This window comes from Streptopelia decaocto (assembly GCF_964273445.1).
Source record: "Streptopelia decaocto genome assembly, chromosome: 5".
Classification (NCBI taxonomy): domain Eukaryota; kingdom Metazoa; phylum Chordata; class Aves; order Columbiformes; family Columbidae; genus Streptopelia; species Streptopelia decaocto.
The window spans coordinates 47,925,129-47,941,358 of NC_138659.1; the positions used below are offsets into that span (position 1 = coordinate 47,925,129).

General features: G+C 36.4%; 1 protein-coding gene across 7 annotated transcripts in view; it reads left to right on the forward strand.

Annotated features, from left to right (window-relative positions):
• KCNMA1 (potassium calcium-activated channel subfamily M alpha 1) overlaps positions 1-16,230 on the forward strand; it is a 474,521-nt gene that overhangs the window by 349,819 nt on the left and 108,472 nt on the right. For all 7 annotated transcript variants that reach the window (XM_082054432.1, XM_082054433.1, XM_082054435.1 and 4 more), the window contains one exon: positions 14,154-14,240. In XM_082054432.1, the coding sequence (XP_081910558.1) occupies positions 14,154-14,240 (87 nt within the window). The remainder of the gene's footprint in view (positions 1-14,153; positions 14,241-16,230) is intronic.

Consider the following 16,230-nt stretch of genomic DNA (forward strand, 5'->3'; position numbering starts at 1 on the left):
TATTGTCACTGTTGGATGAACAACAGAGCTACCTGCAGCATATCTTACTGTTCTACTTGCTCCTGTGCTCTTCAACCCAAATCTTTTCAGTACATGTTTGTGGGTTTCTAAGCTGGAGCATTTAGTCTAACCAGAAAAGTAATGGAACAAAACGTCAGTTTTTCACTTCTCAAGTATACTTGGATTTCCTTGCATCTTATTAAATGAAAAGATGAGGGATTAAGATAAAAAATTAGAATAACATGGTTTGCAAGTGCAAGCTGTCTTTGAACAAGATGAATTTGTCACTTACCAGTTATTTTTATTGATGTTGGCTTTGGAGATACTTTATTCTACTTCATACCATAAATTCTTCATTGGTGATTTTCATAAAAGTGTTGGTTGAACTGATCATGGTAGCCTTTTAGCTTTCACTTTTCATGAGAATTGCCAACAGTAGATATGTGCTGATTTATTTTATTATTATAGTTTAGCTTAATATTTTGGAAAGCTATTGAGAGGTTTTACATAGTTTACGATTTAGAGCAGCAACAATAAATACAAATTAAAATGTAGCAAATTATGTAGGCGGCACCCTTTTATTCAGTGCTAGTATTTTGAGCCATAGCTGAGACAGATCTAGGACCGTTATTTTCAGAAGCAGAGGAAATTTTCAAAGCATTCTTTCTGCCTAACAATCTTATACCCACCAGTTTAATTTTTGTTACTAATTGTAATAGAATATCTCTATAAGTAAATTATATATCTGATTTTTCATTTACACCAGGAGTTTCCTTTTAAGATTAGTTTAACCTGCCTTCATCATTTTGCACTCAGAGCTAAGGGAACACAAAATGAATTCAGAAGTGTGTGCAGCTGTCCCAAGTGGTAATGTGAGGGTGTCTGAGATTTCCCAATTCACTCTACATTTACACCTCAGTGCTAAGGATAAATTCTAGTACCATTTCAAGTCAAAGACAGAATTTTCAGTTATTTTGTTAGTCTTCGTTACATGTAGAATGGTATAAATACTCATTTACCTATGCACTTTCTCATCCCAGGCATCCTCCTAGATGTTGGTTTTCTAAAGCTTTCTATTTTACAGCCAGATTATATTAACTCTACTGTAGGGAATTTGAGATCAATAGTAATTATAAATCATCTGCACTCTATCCAAGCCAATATTAATTTATGTTTCAGCAGTAGCTGAGCTTCTTGCTTGCAGTTTGGTTTATTCTCCTTTTTTCCTGACTCCTAATAAAGCTACAGAAAACAGTAAGCTCACCTAGAAAACAAGTTTTGACAGTATTAGATTGTTAATTAGAAACAATTTATAATTTTACAAGATTCCTTAAAAGCAGAATTTTAAAGTTTTCAAGCCTAAATATAGGTAATGTAGTCATAGATATGATAATTACAAACTAGTTTCCAAGTAAAGTATCTATAGTATGTTTATCTTCTTATGCAACTATTTCTCACCAGGGTATCTTAAAGGTTAATTAAAATAGCCATGATTTTTTTAACCCTTTACATTTATATATTTATTAATGTTTAAATTGCTGCTCAGTTACAAAGAAACCTCTGGGTTTACAAAATGTGACTGAATTTAGTGTGTTTCTGACCAGCTACTAATGTTTGTACTTCAGTAGTTTCAGGTCGCAATATGAGTTAGCCATTCCTTCATCTCTAATTAGTATCTGGGAATATTATGATCAGTTATTAAGAGCAGGAAGCACTTCTTAAATAAGTTTTTGTGTCTATGATATAAGTATTTACTTTAAAAAATGATCTTAGTTCACTTGTAGAGAGATTTTGATTATTCTGTAGAAAAATGGTAAAGGACCATCAAATCAAAAATTCCCAGCAGAACTTGCTGAATATATAGCAAAAAACATCAGTTCAAAATGCAGACATTCAAACTCACCTGAGATCATTTTTAGAGATATTTTTCTTCCCTTTTTCCCGTGTATTTTTTTCTTTTTTTCTACATGAATAAGCAAGAAGGAAAGCTTAACCAGGATTCTTCCCTCCTGCACCCTGTGTTTACTCCTCTTGTTAAATTTTCTCTTTGTCTATCTGTATATTTGTTCTCTTTCTCAGCAGAAAAACCTTTGGGCCTTGAAGACTTTTAAATAAAGGGTTTTTTTGCTTTTGCTTTGGTGTCAGCTGTTATCTTATCGAAGTGTTTGATTTGCAATTTTTTTCTTGTCGTTTGCAGAAGCCGAAAGCGGTATGCCCTCTTCGTTACCTTTCCTTCCAACCTCAATCCTACCTCCACTCCTTCTAACTTCAGGACTAATTCCTTGCCAAGAATACAGGAAGATAACATCTTTGTCTATCTTTCTCTGTATATACACACACATATATGCATATATATATTCATCTGTCTATGTGTGTATATATATATATTTGTGTGTGTATTTATATATGAGCCCCCAATATCAAAGAGGAGAGAGAATAGTGTTTTGTCTCTCCATTGGTTCTTGTGTCTCATGCACTAACTTCTTTGCAGGAAGTACAAAATAAAACAGTTTTAAGTTTTTTAGGCTTTTTTTTTGTCCCCTGTGGAGTCATTGATGTATCACATTGTTACATTTCAAAACCAGACTTTACTGTTAACCTCTCCCCTCCCCTTTTTTTCATTTCTACTGTGTCATGACAATGTATATTTCGTCTTTACCAGCACTTGTGCTGCCATATTGTCTCCATATTCACACCTTCATCGATGTCCTTCTTTCCCCAGAGTCTTTCTTCAAAACATGTCTTAAAATACAGTAGTTCCTGTTCTCTTGTAGTCTCACCTTTCATTAACAACAACCAAGTACTTAATTCTTTGCAATTCTGGTCCTGTTTTCAGCCCAGTTATTCATAATACAGTACTCATTAAAGCTCTTGTACTGTTCCAGTGAAAGTGTCATGGATAGATTGTACTATATGTCACATTCATTTTAATGACATTTATTAAGCTCAATTATTAAGATGTTACTGAATGTATTTGTTTCCCAGTTTTGGTTTTCCTTTGGGATGGCATGTTCTGCATTTTCTTTTGGTACACCATGCTGTGAGCCCCTCTCTAGCCTATGTTCTCTCTTGCTGCTATTGGTTTGGATGAAGGAAATCAGGCATGCTCTTCCATATCCTCTCCTCTCCCCTTCTCATCTTTTCCCCCTCCTTTTTCTAATTGCTTATAGTGCTCTGTCTGACTGTCAGTGGTGCTCTTTAGAGACCCATTCTCGTTGTCCAAACATTTCCATTTCCTTCTTCATCATATTCTCTAAACTTTACTTCCCACGTCTGTTCTGTTGCGTGTGTTGTATGTGTTATATTTATTTATTTTTAGTCTTATTCTCCTGTGGTTTCTGAGTAGATGTGTGAAAAGAGAGGTGGCTTCCTGTCAGTTTGGCATTATTGATATGATCCAACTGCAGAGAAGTTACTGCAACACTTAGCATCTTCAAGGATCTGCAGTTGTTGCACCTCTACTTTGCTTCTTGCTTTTAAGTATATATTATCTTGTGGTGAAGGCATGTTAATGCTGGCATGATGAGCAATATGAAGAAATGTTGTACTAAGTGAAGTTGCTTGCTCCCAGAATATTGTCCTGCTTCATTGTACTGATAATCACTTCTGGAATCAGAAGGAATAGTTTAATTGTTTCAAACTGTATTGAATTCACCAGCACCATTGAACTAGTTTGGACCATGCCTCAATAAAATACCTTACGCACATCCTGTAGACCATGACTTAGTATTTGCTATTGTAAAGAACTTAACTCCTGGGAGCAACCTTTTATATGCTTGTAGTAATTAAGCTTTAATATACTATAGCATGTAATGTGCACTGTGTCTTTTGCCTTGTATTCTTTTTAGTGTCTTACTGGATTTTTCTGTGTAGAGCAATATGGATCTAAACTAATGTAAATGATGGAGCCCAGAAGAAAGAAGCAATACTTATGAGTTACAATCAGTGTGAAGCACACAACTCCCACTGTGGAATTTGTGCACCTACCCTCACACTCTACTTTGAAACATACCCTGAAAAAAAAAATAGTGTCTCAAACTAATTTTGTAATTCCAATTCTATAGTTGTGTGAATGACATGGCACATTTTAAAAGACCATTATGCTAACAGTAGTGCATTTCATCTGGGCATAGCATGAAACAATCAAGAATAATAGCTGATCTTATTTAAAAATGTGGTAGGTAGCTATAGTCAGCAGTACCACATAGATAATGTATTAATAGTACTCAAAAAATACTATAACTTCCTGATTACTAGATGGTATTGCTGCTGTTTCAGTCGCACGGGGAATGGTACAGTACATCTACCACAAGGTTTAAAATGGAGTTATTACAGTTTTTGTCATTTGTTTAGTCAAAATTTTGCTGTTTGTGTTTCATTTATTCAACAATTAATATTTTCTTTTTTTTTTTAGACAAGGATGATTGCAGTTACAAGGGTAGCCATCAATCTGAAAAACAAACAAACCAACCAACAAAACAAACAAACAAACAAAACCCAGCCAAAAACCAAGAAAAAAACACCAACACAACAAAAAACAACAAAACAAAGCACCACCACCATCACAACAAAAAAGAGTTTTATTGAATCAGACATTTCATTGATGCAGGGATGAAATGTTCGATAGAACTCTGATAATGGGATTAATCTCACCTAACTTTATCAATCTAAATATTATTAATAGATGTCTTGGAGCACAAGTCTTATGAGGAGCAGTTGGGGGAGCTGGAGTTGTTCAGCCTGAGAAAAGGAGGCTGAGGGGAGATCTTATTGCTGTCTAGAACTACCTGAAAGGAGGTTGTAGGAGGTTGTAGCAAGGAGATGGCTACTTCTCCCAAGTAGCAAGGAGATGGCCTCAAGTTGAGTCAAGAGAGGTTTACATTGGATATTAGGAAAAAAAATCTTCACAGAAAGGGTTGTCAGGCTTCCCAGGGAAGTGGTGGAGTCACCATCCCTGGAAGTGTTTAAAAGGTATTTAGATGAGGTTCTGAGGGACCTGGTTTAGTGGTAGAGTTAGGTTAGGATATGGTTTGACTTGATGATCCTGAGAGTCTCTTCCACCTGAAACGATTCTATGATTCCATTATCTCCTTTTAGTTATTGAAATTCATGCCATGATTTCAAGGAAAGAGAGAGGCAGTTATTGAAAGTAGCTTCCATTCTAAGATAATATGAGTCCCACCTTCAGTGCTGTCTAAAATTTAACCTTGAAAGTAGGAAGAAATAAGGACATAACTGAGGCTACTGATAAGGAAAGTTCTTAAAAGAACTCTTCCAGTATGCGTCTCTAACGATTTTAGTTCTTAGTCTTTATATAGCACTGCTAAAATGTTGTCACCCTTGCCTATTTTCTGTGCTGTACTTGCTGGGCATCTCCGTATGCCTTAGTTTAGTTTCTTTTACTGAACCTCTTCCATCTAAATAAGATTATTTCTCAGAAAAGACTGATGGTTATACAAATATACAAAAAAGATACATCATCTACTGTATAAATGCTGGGTCTAGATTAAAAGTTTGAAGTTATGTCCATTTACGACTTCAGCAACAATGGAAGACAGCTCAGTTTCAAGATGTGCAAAGCAAATTGTGGAGCAATGCCACTTAGCAAGTGGCCTACCAATAAATACATACAGTGTAACGATAGTTCAGACTCTAATGTTGATTGGTTGTTTTTTTCAATGTAGTTCTCAGAGAAGATAGCTAACTATTCTAGAAAGCTACAGGAAATATCTCTGATCCATGTGGTCATGGATGGCTATGTCCTTTTCAGGAAAGACAGGCCAGCCAGGCGTGGTGGTGGAGTTGCTCTTTATGTGAGAGAGCAACTACAATGTATTAAGTATTGTCCAGGCACCGATGAAGAGAGAGTTGAGAATCTATGGGTGAAAGTTAAGGGGAAGGCTGGCAAGGGTGATACTGTTGTGGGCATCTGTTATAGGCCACCAGATCAGGGTGAGGAAGTTGACGAGGCCTTCCACAGACAGCTTAGAGCACCCTCACAATCACAGGCCATGGTTGTGGTGAGGGATTTTAACTTCCCTGATGTTTGTTGGAAGGACTACTCAGCCAGCCAGCCACACTCTAGGAGTGTGCCTTGACGATAACTTTCTGATGTAAAGGGTGGAGGAGCCGACTAGAAGAGGTACATTGCTGGACCTCATCCTCACTAACAAGGAGGGTCTGGTTGAAACGGTAAGGGTTGAGGGCTGCCTTGATTGCAGCGACCATGAGATGGTGGAGTTCAGGATCTCACTTGGCAGGAGCAGGATAGCAAGCAGAATTGCAACCCTGGTTTTCAGCAGGGCAAACTTTGGCCTTTTCAGGCAATTGCTAGGGGAAATCCCATGGGCAAGGCTACTTGAAGGTAAAGGGGCCCAAGGTAGTTGGTTAGCATCCAGGGACTGTTTCTACCAGGCACAAGATCAGAGCATCCCGACACATAGGAAGTCAAGGAAGGGAGCCAGGAGACCTTTGTGGTTAAACAGGGAACTGCTGGGTGTGCTCAAGTGGAAGAAGAGAGTTTATAGGTCATGGAATGGAGGGACGGGCCACTTGGGGAGAATATAAGGCTGTTTTCAGAGGGAGGCAACTAGGAAAGCTAAGGCCTCCTTAGAATTAAACCTGGCAAGAGGGGTCAAGGACAACAGGAAGAGCTTTTTCCAATATGTGGCAGATAAAACTAATACCAGAGGCAATGTAGGCTCCCTGGTGAATGAGGTGGGTGCCCTGGTGACAGAAGATACAGAGAAGGCAGAGTTACTGAATGCCTTCTTTGTCTCTGTCTACTCTGCCGAAGGCTGTCCTCAGTAGCCCAGTACCACTGAGGCCCCAGAGGAAGGCAGGACAATGGAGGAGCTTGCCTCAGTTTATGAGGACTGGGTTAGGGAGCAATTAGGCAATCTGGACATCCATAAATCCATGGATCTGGAAGGGATGCAACCGTGGGTGCTAAGGGAGCTGGCTGAGGTCGTTGCTGGACTGCTCTCCATCATCTTTGCCAAGTCTTGGGAAACAGGAGAGGTGCCTGAGGACTGAATGTCACTCCACTCTTCAAAAAGGGCAAGAAGAAGGACCCGGGTAACTATAGACCAGTCAGCCTCACCTCTATCCCTGGGAAACTGATGGAATGACTTGGTGCCATCTCAAGGCATATCAGGGATAGAAGGGTCATTAGGGGCAGTCAACATGGCTTCACCAAGGGGAAGTCATGCTTGACCAACCTCATTGATTTTTATGAGGACATAACAAGATGGATGGATGATGGCAGAGCGGTGGACGTGATCTACCTTGACTTCAGCAAGGCATTTAACACAGTCTTCCACAGCATCCTCACAGCTAAATTGAGGGAGTGCGGTCTGGATGACCGGGTAGTGAGGTGGACTGTGAACTGGCTGAAGGGAAGAAGCCAGAGAGTCGTGGTCAATGGGGCAGAGTCTAGTTGGGGGCCTGTATCTAGTGGAGTGCCTCAGGGGGCGGTACTGGGGCCTGTATTATTGAATATATTCATCAACGATTTGGACAAGGGAATAGAGTGTACTATCAGCAAGTTTTCTGATGACACCAAGCTGGGAGGAGTGGCTGACACGCCAGAAGGCTGTGCTGCCATCCAGCGAGACCTGGACAGGCTGGGGAGTTGAGTGGGGAAAAATTTAATGAAATATAACAAGGGCAAGTGTAGAGTCTTGCATCTGGGTAGGAACAATCCCAGGTTCCAGTATAAGTTGGGGAATGACCTATTAGAGAGCAGCGTAGGGGAAAGGGACCTGGGGGTCCTGGTGGACAGCAGGATGACCATGAGCCAGCACTGTGCCCTTGTGGCCAGGAAGACCAATGTCATCCTGGGGTGTATTAGAATGGGGGTGGTTGTAGGTCTAGAGAGGTTCTCCTTCCCCTCTACTCTGCCCTGGTGAGACCCCATCTGGAATATTGTGTCCAGTTCTGGGCCCCTCAGTTCCAGAAGGACAGGGAACTGCTGGAGAGAGTCCAGCGCAGGGCAACAAAGATGATGAAGGGAGTGCAGCATCTCCCATATGAGGAAAGGCTGAGGAAGCTGGGTCTCTTTAGTTTGGAGAAGAGGAGACTGAGGGGTGACCTCATTCATGTTTACAGATATATAAAGGGTGAGTGCCACGAGGATGGAGACAGGCTCTTCTCAGTGACAACCAAGGATAGGACAAGGGGTAATGGGTTCAAACTGGTACACAAAAGGTTCCACTTAAATTTGAGAAGAAACTTCTCAGTAAGGGTGACAGAACACTGGAACAGGCTGCCTAGGAAGATTGTGGAGGCTCCTACTCTGGAGACATTCAAAACCTGCCTGGACGCCTTCCTGTGTAACCTCACCTAGGTGTTCCTGCTCCAGCAGGGGGATTGGACTAGATGATCTTTTGAGGTCCCTTCCAATCCCTAACATTCTGTGATTCTGTGATTCTACTGTTTTTGTATACTGAAAATTTATTAGAAAGAATGTTTTATATATTCTAATAACATGGAAAGATATCAGCCATCAAACTTTCTAATGCTGTCTCCACCCAAGAAACACAATTTGAATCTAACATGTAACGTGTGTGATAATTGAAAGCAGGATACAAACAAATATCACCGAACAGCAAAAATGAGTAAAAAATAAATAGTTGTAAGGAATTAGTCCTGCTCCAAAGAGTCAGTTCGCAAATTGTCTTACAGTTCAAACCTCCAACTATCAGATTCTCCATCAAATATCTTTAAGTTCAGCAAAATATGGAAGACCTACAATACATAATCAAAACCTTAGCTCACTTCTAATGCTTCGTGGGAAGGTAGAATATAGTATTCCTTATCTAGGTCACAATATTACTATATTGTGCAGCCAGTCATCCATGCGCTACCAAAAAGATATTGAACAACCTCATGTTTTGCGGTAGTTTCAGGTAAATAGAAGTGAATGAACAGATACTTACATATAACTGTATTTTACTGAGGGTAGCATGTATACTTAAAACATCAGAAAGATATAATCCAGAGAGTCAATTGATCAAAATTAACACATTGTCAAAGTTATGATCAGATATCTGCTCTCCACTGACATATGAAAAACTTCCTCATATCCTATCTGAACTTTTCATTGAACAATCTATAGAAAGAGATCTGTAAACGTTTGTATAGAATTTTTGTGACCACATTTGAATTTTTCTTTTTTTCTTTTTTTTTTTTTTTTTTTTTTTAAACTGTGCATCTCAAGTGTGCACTAATTCCCATTTGAGCTTCACTGCTTATATTTCAGCCAGTCTGGAAACTCAGTTTTGTCTGTATAGCTACTATTGTTCTGATTCTTTCCTGAGCTTTAATTTTCCAATGTCAGGTTGGATGAGGCTTTGAGCAATCTGTTCTAGTGAAAAATATCCCTAACTGTGACAGGGGATCTTTAAAGGTCCTTTCCAACACAAACGATTCTCTGATTCAGTCTGTGATTCTTGAGAGTACAACTAAATTCAGGGGTGATTTCTGCATTTTCAATGTGTGACATTTTTACTGCTCTTGGATGTGTGATTTCATATCTAGTCACCAAGTGAATATAGTTTAGCAAATGGACTAAGTTTTGTGAGGCATCCAAGAAGTGTGAAACAGAGGTTTCCAAACTGTATATTGTGTTCCACAAGTGACTTACAAATTATTTTATTATCATAGACTAATAGAACTACCTTCTCCTATGTTCATGCTGGTAAAGTGCATTAAATTTCTGTTAAACACATTAAATCATATTAAATTTACATGTATTCAATTTACGTGGCAGTAATTGCCATGTGTTCTATATGTTCGTGCGTGAACAAGCAAGAAAGTCAAAAGATAATCTGACTTGTGACCCGTGTCATGAAAAGCTTTGTCCTGAGGCATGTATTTATGGAACTGGAATTGTTAAGGAAAATATGACTAAAAGTTTTTTGAGCTTGCTATTACGTGATTAGTTTCTGAGGTAACCTGAACTAGAAATGTTACAAAATTATAAAATTTTATCAAGATCTTAGAAGCTTTTAAAGTATTTTGCTTGATTTCATGGCCTGAATTAGGGGATAAACATATAAATATATTTTATGATAAAAACATATATTTGGAAAAATCAGGGATATTATCTTCAACAACTTTTTTTTTGAATGTGTGTCTCAGAATGCATATAGATTAGCTATATATATTGCTATTAAATGTAATGAGTTTCTGTCTTTTTTTTTCCCCTTTTCCTACACCTTCCTATACCTGCAAAACTCCCTAACCTTTGAGATACATACAAATGAGACATTAGCTGAAGCTTTCTCTCTTACAGCTCTGATTTACTTTGCCATGTACTTATCTTCTCAACTGTGAGGATATACAGGGTGTTTCAAAAAGATGGATCCAATTTCAAAGATATAGTGACTTCAAACTGGGTCCATCTTTTTGAAACACCCTGAATATGCATACTTTCATGAGCTGCTTGAATAGATACATGCATCTCTAAATAGATGGATACATTCTTCTTGGTATGCTCATAGGCCTGTTTTATTTTTCTCTGTCCTCTTTGTTCCCTATGTTCAGTTCTTTTAATTCAAAACATTTCCCTTCCTGTACGTATTAGAGTGAGTGTTTATCAAAGCATAACTTTAGCTAATGACACTACAGGTCTCATAAGAAATAATTCAATTGCTGCTTTAATAAGCAGCATATTTAATAAATCCGTATAGACTCTGTAGAAATTGCTCATTACTTTGTTCTGGTTAAATATCAATGTGTATAAAACCCCAAAGCTTTATGAGCCTTTGCGGTAACTCTTTGCCAAGAGCAGTGATGGGGCAAATTAATTTTTATTCCCAACAGAAGATTTTGCTGCTGGGGTCATACTGCATTTACTACTATCACATCTATATTTTGTGGTTTTAAATACATTGTATTTGTGAAAATAAGTATATGTGAACAAAGTATAAGATCTTACAAAAATAAAGTCTGTACACTGACCCATCTGAATTGATTTAATGTGTCTCAGAGAATCCTGAGATACAAAATCATGCTCACAGTACATCTTAAATCAGAAGTAACTAACTTAAGAGTACGTTCACTGCTTCTTAAAAGAACTGCTTAATTTGCTTATTAATTTGTGAAATCTTATGTTCTGTGAGAACATTTACATATCTAGTGATTGCCTCAGCTTGTGGAGTTAGGGTTGTCAAGTTTTTGGTAGGATTTTTTACTGCCTGGGTATGGTTTATTGATCTCCAAGAATGGGATGGGAGAGTGGAAAAAATGTGCCTATGTGAAGAAGTTCATCTATTTTGACTGCAAAGCTGTAATACGTCTATGATTAAGGGCAAAGAATGAAATAAGGGCAAACAAAGTATTTTTCTTACAGAGCAGTACCCATTTGTACCTAAGAAAAATAGCCAACCCTAACCATATTGCAAGTCTTCACATATAGTAGAAAGAACAATGTAGTAGAAATAAATGAGACTAGCATCTGTAGATTTTTGAGTTTAACAGCTAAATTCTCAGTATAATGGCAGATTAAGGATTAGCAGGCAAGGAAGAGGAAAGATGGAGACTGAAACACAGATGCAGTTTATGGACATGATAGAAAGTTTTGGCAGAAGGAGTTTGGTGAGTTAGTGGCAGAAGGGTTTTTTCGTGATTCTTGACAGGTGCCTTATCTAGGCTCATATAGGCTCGCAGGCTTAAGAGATACCATTCTCAGCTTTTTTTCTATGAGTGTACTGGTAGAGTGTATGTCTCATCTCCCTTAGGAATGGCCTGTTAAAGTATCTCTGTAGCAACTAGTAAGTGCTCTGTTGGATAAAGTGACAATAGTTTGTGGAGAGAATCTAAATTTTCCAACCAGTTTGTGACTTGAGTGACTGCTTTCATACAAAGAAATCAATGTGGAGTTATTTGGGGATTTTTCATTCAATTTTAAAACTTGTGAAATTGCATTTTAAAACTGTGGTAGGTAAAAGTTTTGGTTGCAAGCTCAACCACTAAGCCCAAATCACTAACAAAAGAAATACCAGGCATGAAGTTTACCTGTGCAACTTTAATTCATCCCATTTATCTGTGTGCATAACATAGGTGTTGTTTACACTATTGCATTTCATTTTTTGCAATACTACTGAAGCATGCTATGGAGATGAATCTGCTTTCTGTGGCGCTGACTTCTGTTTTCTGTAGTTCTCTTCTTTTTTTTTTTGTTGCAAAGCATAAAACTGTGAACAAAGGAAAAGGAAGGATGTCTGGATAAATGTTTTCTTTGAGATATAATTTCTGTTCAAGCCTCTGCCACAGAATATCTGTGTGAGAGTGAGCCAGTAATTTAAACCAAAACTTTTACACATGACTTCTGATTAAGTGTTTATTATATTGAGAAAGAGAGGCTAGTTTTTTGGAAGTGCTGAGCATTCTTACAGCAGAAGTCCCTAGAAGGCGTGTAGGGAGCTATGCAATGTTAAATACTTAAAAAAATGGCCTGTAGGCATTCCGAATTAATAGCTACTATATCTCATAGTGACTTAATCTCACATCTGTAAAATGGGATGATATTACATCTTCAGTCTGCTTGTAAAATAACTTATGTATTTGTGAATCTTTTGCATGCTATAGTGATGAACGCTGCAGAAAAACACATAAGAAAAATATGTTGATTTTAAGGAAAGATAAACTACATGAAGCCATGCTGGGAGTAATGGCAGTGAAACACCACTGAATGAAGTTCCCAATTGTGAGGAAAAAGTAGTTTGTCACTATTATCTTAAGAACTATATCATAACATCTATATAATAGGGGCTGAATTATGGCTGCATGACCAACCTTTTAATTCTTAACACATGAATGCTTTATTCTGCAGCCTGGATATTCCTTTCATAGGATCTTGTGGGCATGTGTAATCACACAAAACAATGTGCTCATTATAAAGCTTTCAGGTATATTTTTTGTCACACTAATTTATTACTAATCTATAGATAATAAATAACGTCTTGAATAAAGACCCATTTTCCCTTCTAACAATAACATGGAAGATTTTTTGCTTTCAAATTTTAGAGCCTGTCAAATTTTATGTCTGTTCAGAAATGTGCTTTATTTTTGTATATATATGCTAACCCAAAATCAATTTTTGACAAATCCACAAGCATTTAAATTGCTGTTAGTCTTTATTTACTGTAAATTGTATATGTGTGCTGTTACTACATTTTGACTTACAATGGCTAAGCTTTAAGAAAAGACAAAAAAGAGAGAATTTCTGACAAGTTTTACTAAGTTCTAGCAAATCAAAAGCTTGATTGTATTACACATTAATAAAACTTATTGGATAATATATTTACATCTATATCTATGTATTCATATTTAGCTTGATACTTTGCAAATTGCCTTACCTAAAATCTAGTGTTAAATTATTATGAAAATAAAGAAGATATTTCATAGAGAGACATGGAGTACCTCACTTCTTGATAGCAGTTTATAATTTCCTTTATCAAAATTAACTGAGGCTATTCTGTCAATGTGGTTGGGTTACTTTTGTTCTTCCACAGCTGCATAGCAGTGTTTTAAAAATTTTCTATTCATTTTATGTTTTTTCAGCTATCGTGACTGGTTGTCTTGTACCATTCCCCTTGAGTGTATGTGTGTATTTATTATTTTAAATAATAACATTATATGTCCAGATAGGGGTCCCATTAACATTGTATTTCACTAGAAACTGACAAAAATTGCATAAAAGAGTTAAGCTTCATAAATGATATGTTGTTTTGTTATTGAGTGGTGGTTGCTGGTTCTTCTCTTTTCACCCTATTGTGAATTTTTCACCACTTTGCATGACAGAGCAAGAAAGCTGAAATGCTCAGCTTCACACATCATGTTTCTGAGAGGCTTAATTTCGTATAGTCTATATTTAATGCAAAAAGTAAGAAAACAGATGTAAACACTTAAATAACGTGATTATATACAGAGGCCTGTGACTGTCTCATACCTACGATTTTGTAAAGAGCATGCGAAACTGTTATTTGATTGGAAATTTCAAGGAAAAATGGCTTAAAATTTCCTTGCAGCCTTTCCTGACTAGTGGGTCCCCTATAACAGAACCAAACAAAGCTATTTTTGAACATTCAGTTAAAAGTAATTTACACTTATGGTTTTGTTGTTTTTCTTCTTGTTTCACTGAGCAGTATATTAATCAATCCTGGAAACCACGTCAAGATTCAAGAAGGTACATTAGGATTCTTCATTGCAAGTGATGCCAAAGAAGTAAAAAGGTAATTAATATATTTTTATCTTTGAATTTGAACAAACAATAGTTAATTTCTGTTGGCTTTGGTTTCTGTTTTTGTTGTTGTTTGTTCATTTGTTTTTCTTTACACCTTGCCTAAGTTTCATTAGTATCCGTTTAAAGATTCTCAGGGGAACTAAGTTGGTACTCTAGTGAACCAACCATCTGTGTATGCCATTTTCTTAAAATAACAATTTTACGGCAAATGTGGAAAGAAATGAAGAGGTATTTTTGGTCTGAGTCCTATTAGAAAATGTAAAATATTTTGATCTGATTTTTCTATAATTAATTTGACTCAGTGAGCTACAGTTTTGTCTCAGTTTCAGGCTTAGAGTAGTTCTTATTTACATAGACTCTAGTAAATATTTGTTGTGAGCAAGCTACTGTATTCATTCAGTAATTGCATTAGCAGAACAATATTTATGTTACTGTCATTTTTCTTTACTGGAACTAAATACTCTATGGCCTCATAATAATAAATGAAACTACAATGGTGCAATATATCCCAGCCATGGTAGACAACTTCGCTGGATTGTTGTATTTATCTGTATTAGATTTGGGTTGAATGAAAAGGATTTTTATGGTATTGTGTTTTGGACCAAACCTGTGTACTCATATTTATTAGGATAATAATATGCTTGGAATAAATAAAAGAGTAGTGTGAAAATATAATTTTTAAAATAAATAACTATTCAATGTCTATAAGTTTGTTGTTTTTTTTAAAAGAATATTTGCAGCTGAATACTTCCTCATAATTTGTATTTTTTGTAAGTCATGCTATCAAGAATCTGATTTTTAATACATCCTATACTTAGAAGGTTAAAATGTTCAAATTATAACCCTTACTAGGTCCTAATCTTTTTATGAATAAATTACAGTGAAAATAATATTTAAGCAAGGCATGTTTGCCACGAATATGTAAAGAAAATCAAAACAGTGAAATCACTAAGAATTCTGTTTTCATCAAAAGAGTTTTTAACTAGGTGAAGCATATAAAACAGCACAGCAGAGCTTCTGTCCTCTCATACTTCTAGCACCATCTTTGGAGTACTTGCATCCAGCACTGCCTCAGGTTCGCTGCCTTTCAGCATATAGTTCTTTTCCTCTCTGTTGTTTTTCTCCATTTGAATATACAGAACCACCTTCACATTTCTGTACTGAGATGCTTGCTTTTTTCATTTATAAGGCATTTTACAATCTCCTATGAAATTATTTCAGACTCTAAGTAAAAATTACCTGGCCTGACATTTTTGACAGGGAGAAGTTGAGGTTTATTAGTGAGTTTAGAGAAAATACATACATCATTAATCTAGCATGTTTTATCTCATAGCAAGCTGAAACAAAATTCCCAATTTTGCCTTGCTTTTTGCAGAAGGCTCTCTTTAGAAACATGCTGCTTCCTTCATCACATTTCTTAGCTATCCAATGCAAAGCAAATGATTATCAAATGTGTTTCAACTAATAAAACAAATTATGTGAAATGCTGATTTCACCCTTTTGAGCTGTGAGTCAGACTCAGAAAATTGTTCTAAACTTGAAGTATTTTGAAGGGGAAAAAAAAAGGTTGTTTTTTTTTTTTGTTTGTTTGTTTGTTTTTTTTTTTTTTAATAAAGCAAAATTAAACATGTTATATACCTGAAATTCAAATTAAGTTATTCTGGTTTTATGTTACATGCTAATGGAGAAAATTCAGCTCCTTTAAGCTAAATCTATTCATATTTATCAAATATGTATTCCACAATGAAATATAACATGCAATATTCAATTACTTTTCTTGCTAGAATTACTTTTGCATTTTTAGAATAATAGTCTCACATTAAAACAATTATACATATAAAAAATATGTCGAGTTAATTAGCTTCATGTAAAATGTTGAGTGTTTAAATATAATAAAAACTATATGAATTGCATCTTATTATTTTTTATTCATTCACATGTTGGTACGAACATCAGAAATCCACTTAATTCAACCCAAT